The 10,545-nt window shown below is 31.8% G+C and overlaps 2 protein-coding genes across 3 annotated transcripts; one reads left to right on the top strand and one right to left on the bottom strand.

Moving 5' to 3' along the window:
- Positions 1 to 220: 220 nt before the first annotated feature.
- LOC120085378 (GTPase ERA1, chloroplastic-like) lies at positions 221 to 4,660 on the top strand. 2 transcript variants are annotated; one of them, XM_039041329.1, is made up of 3 exons: positions 221 to 782; positions 1,546 to 1,614; positions 4,364 to 4,660. In XM_039041329.1, exons 1-3 carry the CDS (start codon positions 572 to 574, stop codon positions 4,369 to 4,371), a joined length of 288 nt encoding a protein of 95 aa, XP_038897257.1. In that variant the 5' UTR covers positions 221 to 571; the 3' UTR covers positions 4,372 to 4,660. The 2 variants fall into 2 exon arrangements, with proteins under 2 accessions (XP_038897257.1, XP_038897256.1); XM_039041328.1 differs by lacking the exon at positions 4,364 to 4,660 and having other exon boundaries at positions 1,546 to 2,696.
- Positions 4,661 to 7,946: 3,286 nt separating this feature from the next.
- Positions 7,947 to 9,005, bottom strand: LOC120086405. The gene is made up of 4 exons (XM_039043034.1): positions 8,842 to 9,005; positions 8,630 to 8,748; positions 8,428 to 8,552; positions 7,947 to 8,310 (listed from the first exon to the last, which is right to left on the bottom strand). Exons 1-4 carry the CDS (start codon positions 8,891 to 8,893, stop codon positions 8,178 to 8,180), a joined length of 429 nt encoding a protein of 142 aa, XP_038898962.1. The 5' UTR covers positions 8,894 to 9,005; the 3' UTR covers positions 7,947 to 8,177.
- Positions 9,006 to 10,545: the final 1,540 nt, after the last annotated feature.

The following is a 10,545-nucleotide window of genomic DNA, read 5'->3' as shown; positions in this document are numbered from 1 at the left end:
TAATATTTTGCTTTGTAAAATGTTGAATGGGTCATTTAGATTCTTTTTGTTAAACTTGTTTGGATGAACAGATTATGCATTTGCAATAATATAAAACACATGTATTATTATTCTATTAGTATTTTGAGGTTCTTAAAAATTGAACTTAATATCATAAATAAATTGGAAAAAAAACAAATTGGTGAAATATTTCCACGTGGCATCGGCGTCAGAAGTGAAAAACGAGTAAAAACACAACTGGAGAAGATCTCCCAACGGCATCAAAGCAACCGTCGATAGATCAATACTCCTAACAACGTATGTACAACAACTCCCGACTCCTGACGGCTTAATATATCCATCGGGAATAATGATCAGCCGTCGGGAGATCTTCTCCCGACGGTTCTACCAACGCTATGTACATCTTCGGAAAATGAATCACCAACACATTTTTGGGCTTCTCTCGACCATTTTCGACGTCGGGAAAGGGCCTCTTGCTTAGCGCGAAGTGCTGCTGTCGATTCCTTATCACGAAACCCACTCTCGATTCCAAGTCTGAGGCAAAATTTCAAGTTAAAGGACGCGGAGTTCTATGTTCAAGAACCAATTGCTTAGCGTTAGGATTAGAGAGGATGAATTCATCGAAGAAGAGGAAATAGACGGTGAAGGGACGGGCTCTTTGTACTCCGACGATGAATTATCCTTCTTATCTCTAAATGAGAAGCCTAATAGAAACTTGAATTTGCTTGACGATTACGAGATGGAGGAGCTTGGATATGCCTGCGACCGTAACCATAGAAGCGGTATGTATTCTTCTTTTCTCCTACGATTAGGAGTGAAAGAGAAATTGGATTGTGGGTAGTTATGGATGAAATTGTAGGATATACAGCCTTGGTAGGGAAGTCGAATGTTGGGAAGAGTACTCTTGGAAACCAATTGATAGGACAAAAGTTGTCCATTGTTACCAACAAACCTGGGCCAGAGTATTAGGTTTGATATTACTCCTTATGAATTAGAAGATTTCTGTTAAGGGCGTATAGTTGTTAGCAATCAGAATTTGAAAAGGGTGAAATGCATCATTTTTAATATTTGGGTTATTAGGATATCTAACCATTAATGTTGTGAATGTTTTCGATCTTCATATTTTCTCTTCAATGTCCTTTGCATTACTTGGCTTTCACCATTTTCCTATTACAAAATTTTGTGTGTTTGTCTTAAAGATCTGAGGTAAGTAGTTATTGTAACTACAATTTGGGTCATAGAGTTCCATAAATCTCAACTCTGGGGAAAATTAAAGAAACATGTCTATTTTCTTCTTTCTTGTATTCTTTAAATGTTTATTATCATAATTATTATGTGTTTTATGAACTTTCTCCTAAGAAAATTTGGATATGGTATATAACATTAAATTATGATTGAGTGAGTGAGTGAGATAGGAAGGAAATAACCCAAAAGGAGATTACGAGAACATCCTTCAATTGGTTGAAAAGTTTGTTTATGCCATAGTTGAGTTATCTTTGTTGTTGATAAGCCTTTTGTGCCATAGTTTGAGTTTTTTTATGCCAGACATTTCTAGTACTGGGGAAGCCAGAGCATTGGGAGATGAGGAAGAGCAAGAAGACCTTGATGAATCTGGTATCCTTTTATTACCTCCTTAAATTATCCAAACTTCTAGTACTAAAGTTGTCTTGTTACCTGTTGCCGGTAGTTGTAAGTTGAGGTCAAATGGAACAAGAATCTATCTAATCAATTTCATTTGAGTGAAATGAAATCAAAAGATTTGATTGTTCATTTGAGCAGATAGACTCTTAAGAAAGAGTTATGCCATGTTGCTATATTTTTGTTATTCCTTTTTGTTCAACCATTCTCCAAGTTTGAAACTATTGATAATTGTTGTTGGATATAGCCTGTGCCTTAAGTAGGGAAAACTATATGTAAAGGTTGAAGACACCTTTTCCTGGGGATACTGTTGATTTGATTGCTTCTACGGACAAAGTTGTTCATTTTCTTATGTGCTTTTTAGGAATTATAATTGAATCACTTTTGAGAAAGTGCTTTAGACCAAATATCCTTTCAAATGCTCACAAGTGTTTGTAAGTTAAATTTGAAGGAACAGTGAGATCCACTGCGGAAGCAGAATCATTCCCAACTCCCAATTTTCACAAATACAAAATTACAGAGAAAAATTGTGCAAATTACAGAAATTTTACAACATGCATTTGAAGGAGATAACTTACCCTTGAAGAACCTAGATCTTCACGATAATCCTCCTCGATCGGTCACAAACAAACACGATCACAAACCCTTCTCTTTGAATCTCGAACTCCAAAAATGCAGTAACCCAATTTGGCCACCACCACAAGTGAACTTCCTGTGTTCTCCTTAGGGGTTAAGAATTAGTAGGAGTGTGGGCTCTGCTAGGATTTTGGGAGAGGGAAAGGATTTTGAAAGGAAGGGATTTTGTTTTTGGGGAGAGTTCTTTTGGGAAATCACACCGGCTGTTCTTCAATTCTGTGTAGAATAAGAAGCCAATAACTTAAAAATAAAAACTCCCAACCTTCCACGATTCTAAGTGAAGAGAGAAATTAGGGGAATGAGTTACAACTTCCTCCTTAATTAAATTAAAAAATTTAATGAATATAAAATTAAACACACACACACACACACACACACACACACACACATATATATATATATATATATATACATAGAGGATACCCAACTTATCATATAATACATATTAAAATTATATATTATATTGAATATAACACATAACCTATAGTTTTTATATTGTATCAAATACAATATAATCTATAATTTAAATTCTCTCAATCAATCATGGTATTTAATACAATCACATTTATACTAAATTTAATTATATAAATTCAATTCATATAATTAGTATTTGAATCATATTCAAATATTTAATTTCTCTCCAAATAAATTTTATACTATATTGTATCAAATACATTATATTAATTATATCATATATAATTAATTCACTCAATTAATCTGAACAATTCAAATTAATCCAAAATTAATTATCAATAATCTTCGTTGAGTTACAGAGGGGACCTTATGGACTAGTAGATTGAAGCTCTAATGCTACTTGAATAATTAATTAAACTCAAGATTGACAACTGCACTTTTTGCATTACATATATTTCTGTGTCTATTGAATATAACCAGTCAACAGTGCGATGACCCTTCACAAATTGCTCGTAAGTACAGTTGGGCCAAAATTACCGTTTTGTCCCTATAGTTACATCTAATTCTTTAAGTACCACCGATCCCTCTATTGAACAATAAGTCATAGTCCAACTATGACCAAACCCTTTTTGAGCCAAGAAAGTGTGTGGTGCCACATTATTCAAGCCCCAAAATCAGTTTTTAAGGGAGCAATTTATCTACTTACCTCGATATTAAGGAATGAGTGAATTTCATCTTGTATAGTCGTGTTCCCAACTCTCCAATCAGAGGAATCTCCAAAATGGTAGACTTATTGAGTCGGCGATCTGGCCACTCTCACCCATACAAATCAAAAGACCGCCTTCATAGACAGGAGTTTACAACTCACTCTGGATTCAGGTCATGCCACTTATGGTCATTCTGGTGAAATGTAAGTCTCTATTATTAACAACGTTATATAATGAGACTATTCATGGTCTGGTCTTATACAAATTCTTTTGTATAAACACCCTCGCTCACATGTCTTCACATGAATGATAAAGATCATATCATTTTAACATTTACAAAGCAGGTCGTATTCGTAGTGTCACTAGGATAAGGTATCCAACCTTATCCATCTACTACAAACCATTTAGGTTATCACTTAAACATGATCCACCTGTGTATGTCTACATACATGTTTAAGCTACAGAAGATAACTTTGGATGTTAGTTTATTGGATGTTAATTTAGGTTATCACTAGGATAGTGTCGTATTCGTAGTGTCACTAGGTTAATGTTACTAAATGTCGAATCAAATATCTCATATTTTATTAAGTAAATAAATCATTTATACATTACAATTACAAACTACAAGACCCATGAGATTTTAGGACATCAATCTTAGGTACATCAATCTTTAGAATCCTACATATGTTATGATAGAATAATTGTATCCTTAAAATTTGTTTTGAACTGTGAGGAGTGAGAAAGGTGTAGAAGTCATTACCATATGCAATCTTAGGTACATGAATAAAGCTTTTGTCCCTCTTAAATAAACCGTTACCATAGGAAATCGTTATTATTCTTATAGATACAATGCAACCACAACTTTACATAGAAAAATGAAGGAGGGAAGTTAATGAAGGTGGGCGTTATTCAAAGTTGTTCATTCTCTTATATGTACTGATATTTATGTTTCTTGTGTATTTTTTAAGTCAAATGAAATGAATGGAGAGATGAAAAGAGGGAAGCCTCTGTATGTGTCTCTTGCCCAACGCAAGGAAGAAAGAAAGGCCCAGTTGCAGCTGTGATTTTTCTTCTTGGGAAATGTCCATATTATTCAAGTTCTTTTTTCCACTGATGAATTTTGTAATGTAGAAAACATTCACATATTATATGGATTTTTTCATATATTCTTCTGACTTAGAAATTCTGATCTTCACGAGGTTGTAAGTTATATGTTGACAAAAATTTAGGTTGTCCCCATATATTCTTTTATGGTGTGCTACCTAGATATCCCTTGTACTATAAAGTTTAAGTTTGTTATTTTCATGATTGAGGAGGAGATGGATGCTAAAGAAAGATGAATTTGTTTTGCACCTCTAGCGCAAAACATGGATGCCTTTCAACCTAGAACGGAGCACATGCTACTTCTTCGAAATCGCGAACATGTTACCTTTCTTCTTAGTCTGATCCATTTTAGGTTCTTGGCTTTGATCCAATTCCGAAGCTCTGTTATGCCAAAAAATTTCAGTTGAAGGTTGATTGCTGGAACTGGTGGAAGAATTTGGTGAAGCTCAAATTATTAGATTCTTCAATGATTTAATCTACTAATGTGAATGAAATTGAAGATTGATTGCTAAACAATTTTTGCGTTATTAGCATTATTGTCAATATACAATTATCATAAAATTGATGACAAGATTACTACCAACTTTAATTTAGTTGATAGTAAATATAATTTAGTTGTTTGTAAGTTTGTCCTCAAACATTTAAGTGTCACTATTTTATACGTTTTTTTTAGTCGAGAACATCCATAATCTTGACATTGGATTTCATGACCTTTTTAAAAACATAAAAAAGGTGGCACTTGACATTGAAAAAATATTAAAAAACAGTACTTTTGTAGTAATAGATAGTTAGAAGTGTCATTAATAAAGATAACACAACAGTTCAAAAAAAAAAAATTTGGGATTGATATGCTCTCTACTATGTTAGAAAAGTTGTTTTCTTGTTTTTTCATTTAGAATAAGATTAATATACATGATCTAATTTTGGACTAAAACTAAAATAATCTCAAAAGAATTAAAAGGGAAAATATTTTACCAATCCTAGTATTAGATTTTTTCCCATATATTAACAAATCAGGTATGGAAATATATTTCTTAATACATCAAAATTCCCAACTACCATAACAACCCTTCAACAACTTGAACAGAACAACCACTAGTTGAGTTCTCAAGAACATCACACTTTCATGGCCAAACGAAATTATTCAAACAAAAAGGAGAAAACATCGATTAGTTTAGCAATTTCTCATCCAATTAGTGTCTACATAAACACAGTGGCTAATTATTGGATGTCTTCATGCCTTTTTTTGTGTCTGCCAAAATGACTGCTAGAACTTACGTCTTGATATTCTTCTTCTGGGCTATCATTACAATCATTACCCCAACTCTCATTTTCTTTTCAGACAACTCCAAACTTGCCTTTGCAGCGGATTCAACCGGTAAGAAACTACCCAGCTTTTCATTAACTGTTTTTATTTTGTCTTTCGTTTCATAATCGATTCAATTCCATGCTTCATATATATATGTTATATGTTTTGGCAGAAGAAAGAAGTAGGGAAATCAGGACCAGAAAAATGATGGGTTTGGTTCAAATGCAGGCAGTTGCGTCAGGCCGAGGAGCTGCCGCTCCGGCACCGGTGCCGAGAATGGAAATGGTTGTTGAGAATCATGGAAAGAGCACTTTTGTTAGGTTTTGGCAAGATGTTATAAGTGTAATCGTTCTACGTGTTCAGGAAAGTGAAGGACTTCAAAAACTATAAAATGACTCTATGTTTTCATCAGGAAAGAGATTTTTATGGTTTTTTTTTTTCTTTTGTTGGATTTAGATTTTTTTTTTTTTTTTTTTCCAAAAGAAGAATGTGAATATAAATATAAAGAGAGAGAAGTGGGAAATGGTTTTGGAGTTTAGTGTGTGTGTGATAAAATATCTTAATTTGGGTCAATAATTGGAACGTTATCCCCTTGGATTTGGGCATAGAAAATGGGGAGAAGAGAAGCATATGATATTTTTTAGGTGCTGAAAGTGAGGGACCATATACTGTCTTTTCTCACCCACTCCCACTGCAATGTTTTCCCACTAAAGAGTAACACCCAAATTATTGCATCCCCTCATTAATTTATTTATAATAACCACCTTCCGGAATTTCTTTTAATTCAAAAATTACTATGATTGGGATACAAAATTTACTATGGTAGGCATAATAATAACAATCTAATTTGTTCGAGATTCTTCGGATGGTTTCGTCCATGAAGTATAGATACAGATACGATTGGATACGATGATTTATCAATTAAAATATAGATACGTCTAAAAATGTATCATTTTTTTTATATATTTCTAAAAAATAATGATACGTTGAATATACATTTTCTTTTTCTTTAAAAAAATTTAAGATATAGATAAATTTAATATACAAGTTAATAACAATAACACGAAATAGAATACAAACAATGAAATACAATACAAAAAAAGTAACATTTAAGATATTCAAGTACAATAGTTAATAAAATGCAATAGAAAAGTGACTCATATTGCGAAGAAAAAGAAGATTAGAGGAAGAAATATGAAAATATACGAAGAACTTCTTCATTGAATTGTTGAAGATATCCAAATGATTTATATTTTGGTGGAATTTGTGGGGACTCAAATGTGAAGATGGAGATTAGATGATTTTAGTCTAGGGTTTGGTCCGTTATTTTTTTTTTTTCCTTTTAGTTTTGGACTCGAGTTAGTGAGCTTTTTAAATAGGTTACCTAGTTTTAGATTATAAAAGATTAGATGAATTGATTGTCTTTTTCTTTAAGAAAAAGTACGCATAAAGACATATACGTCAAAACGTGTGTTAGATACATATCCGAGAAGTATCTGAAAATATCGATATCTAATACTTGTTTGATACGAATTATTTGTCTTACGAAATATCTGTACTTCATAAAGTTTCGCAATCATAAATCTTACCTACTTATAATTCGAAGAAACTTAGTCATTAAACAAGTCTATGATTCCAAATTATTCTTGATAGATGTGAAAAATCTAATGACTCCAATTCGCCCTTAATCAACGTGATAGATCTAAAGACACAAATTGAACTTAGATAAAGTGTAACATCTAATAGTTCAAAATTATCTCAAAAAAACTTATTGAATATTAAATATTTTTTTAAAAAAATCTTGATAATTATCCAACATTTAACCCTCACTTTATCTATCAATTTTGAAATACATTGAAATGCATATCTGTGTAACTCATTAATTTTTAAATTAAAATTTATCGGACAGTATTTTTTTTAAAAAAAATGATTTGTTTTTCAGAAAATTAAATTATTTTATTTTACTATGTAATAAATTATACAGGCTAGCTCTACATCGTACTGCCTTAAAAGAAGAGTAATAGTTGGTTTTTTTAAAGAGTTGAAACGATATTATTCAACATTGAGTAGGAAGCGTTAAAATTAGCAAGTAAATTAACGGAAAAAAAAAAGGAAATAAAGAATAGAAATAACAAGGCTCAACAAAATAATGTGGTGGCAAATTTTATAGGTAATAATAAAAGCATAACTTTATCTACAAATAATACCCATATCAATTTACAAAATATCCACTGAAATTCAGAAGAATTCTAATAAAACTAATTAATTTACAAGTTTTTTTATTTTATTTATTTATTTTTTTTCCTTTTTTCTACACGACAACGGATCACACCCACACCGTCACCGACGTAACAAACATAAAGCTTTGCTCAAGCACTGACGCCACCAGGACCAAGTCTAGAAGCCGCCATGTTTGCCACGTGGAACTGCGACACGTAGCTGTTACCCGATCCTTCTGTCTCCGGCGGTTCGTTTAGAAATGCCCAGTTGCTTCTTCTCCACCTGCAATTATAAAACTCTCTCATAAAAAATCTCATCTACAAATATTATGTAATTTTAAATTAATCTAAATTAAGTTTTGATAGGGAGAATAATCATATATATTATATAATTAATTACCAGGCATTTTTCTTGGGCTTTTCTAAGTTCTTTTCAGATTCCATCTCCAATAAACCCTTCCCTGTCTTGAATGGAGGCAGCGAGGCTGATCTCTGAAGATTTCCACCATTTTCCATTTTCTTTTCCTGCCAAAACCCAATACCCTTTAATTAAGTTATCATAAAAATATATCCACTATTTATTTTCGTATAATTATATATACCTCAGAGGTCTCAAATGGACTTAAAATGGCTCTTAGATGTTCTTCATGCACCTGTTTCTTCGTTTTCCAAAACGCCTCAATTTCTTCTTTTGTTAATGACTTATTCCTCCGATGACTCACTTCAATAAAACATTCAAAAAAAAAAAAAAAACCCTCAGAATTATTCAATTTAATTAAAAATGAAACTAAACTGAAATTAAAACAGAATTTACCTTCTTGGGGGTCAGTGGCAGGGGAGTCCCAACCAGCCATTAAAGAACCCATCTCTCAAAAACCAAACTTTTTTTTCTTTTCAAAATATTAATGAATGATAACTGTATGGTTTCTTAGTACGAAGAGCAAACAATATATATATAAACAAAGTTGGGATCTGGTGAGCAGTGTGTCTTTATCTCTTGGCTCCGATCTTATCTAAAAACTTCAAACTTCAAATTTTATTTTATTTTGCCTTTTTTTTATGTTGATTTTAATGAAGTAAGGGCTTTGGTGGAGATTTTATCAATTGATAACGATAGGTTATTAATTTATTAAAATTAAATATCGTGGTTTTATGTCATTGCCCACTGATTTTGGCACCGATATTTCGGGCGGTATGGTGGATTCTTTTAGCGTTGACTTAACCGAAATTAAGTGGAAGTGGATTTAGAAAGTGGAAATAATGACGAAATGGAAACTTCTTGAAATTTTTATTTTTGGTCTTTTCTTATCTAAATACACGTTTTGCTGATTCGTTGCGTCGTTGGGGTTGCGTGTTGTTTTCATGTTCAAGCCCATGGGTTAAATGGGCCCAATTTTAATGGGTCGTTTGATTGTTTTAGGCCCATTTTGTGCTGTCATTTCTGTGGCTCCTGGAACGGTAAAATGTGGGCCAAGCCCATGTTTGATGCATGTGCTAATTCGACTCATCTAATTTTGGTAAAATTTTTAATATGTATTTGTAAATTACAAATCTAATATTTTTGAAAAATTATTTAGGACTTATTTGGTGATTATTTATTTTTTAAAAAAATTCAGAGTGTGTTTGGATTTAACTTTTGGAGTGTTTAATTTTGAAAATAAGCCAATTTGAAATTAAAAAAATGATTGCACTTAAAATAACTTTTGAAACATATTTAAAGTTCATTTTAAATATAGTTTTTATCAAAAGAGTTTAAATAAAAATAATTTTTTTCCATATAACAACTCTGATATTGTCCACTCTGACTATAAAGTCCATGGTTTTACTCTTGGTTTCACCCCAAAAGGCCATACACCAAAAGAGATAATTGTTCTTCTTTATATACCCATGATCCTCCCTTTATCTGATCGATGTGGGATTTTGGTTGCACTCTCAACATTCTTAGCAAAATTCAAAAAAAAAAAAAAAAAACTTTATAAACCTTTTTTTTTTTTTTTTTTTTTGTCATTTTCAAAACTTAGCTTGATTTTTAAAACATTGGTAAAAAAATAAATAACAAAGCAAGAAATTTAGAAGTTTAATGTTTTTAAACTAAAATCCAAATAGTTACAAAACAAGAGTTTAGTAATTCATAATAGACAATTAATTAATTTAATATAGTTTCAAAGTAAACATATGATATCTACTGCAGTTAAAAGTTGTTAAGATTAATGTTACAACATTTAACATAAAACTAAGCACAAATAAACAACCAATAAATAGAACACTGGAGATTGATAACCCAGTCTAGTGTAACATCACCTACGTCTGGGGGGCAGGGTACCCAAAAAAGATATCTTAACTAATATAAATGATAAGCAATTATAACGTAGTACTTATCTGTAACTACAACATGATTACAATGACCCCGTAAAGCTTAATCACTCAGCCGTTCACCTAGGTTCCCTCTATATGTGAAACTCTCTCTCTTAGTGACTTAGGCTCCCCTTAAGTATTAATATTAGTGAAGAACTGCTTA

This window comes from Benincasa hispida, chromosome 9 (genome assembly GCF_009727055.1).
Source record: "Benincasa hispida cultivar B227 chromosome 9, ASM972705v1, whole genome shotgun sequence".
Taxonomy (NCBI): domain Eukaryota; kingdom Viridiplantae; phylum Streptophyta; class Magnoliopsida; order Cucurbitales; family Cucurbitaceae; genus Benincasa; species Benincasa hispida.
This window is presented reverse-complemented; position numbering and strand designations above follow the sequence as displayed.

Excerpts from the sequence above, each read along its gene's own strand:
- LOC120086405 (XM_039043034.1), bottom strand. The coding sequence starts at position 8,893 with ATGGGTTCTTTAATGGCTGGTTGGGACTCCCCTGCCACTGACCCCCAA. Across the intron at positions 8,749-8,841 it reads TGCCACTGACCCCCAAGAAG|TGAGTCATCGGAGGAATAAG; the intron begins GTAAATTCTGTT and ends GTTTTATTGAAG. Across the intron at positions 8,311-8,427 it reads AAGCCCAAGAAAAATGCCTG|GTGGAGAAGAAGCAACTGGG; the intron begins GTAATTAATTAT and ends TTATAATTGCAG.
- LOC120085378 (XM_039041328.1), top strand. The coding sequence starts at position 572 with ATGTTCAAGAACCAATTGCTTAGCGTTAGGATTAGAGAGGATGAATTC. Across the intron at positions 783-1,545 it reads CGACCGTAACCATAGAAGCG|ACATTTCTAGTACTGGGGAA; the intron begins GTATGTATTCTT and ends TTTTTATGCCAG.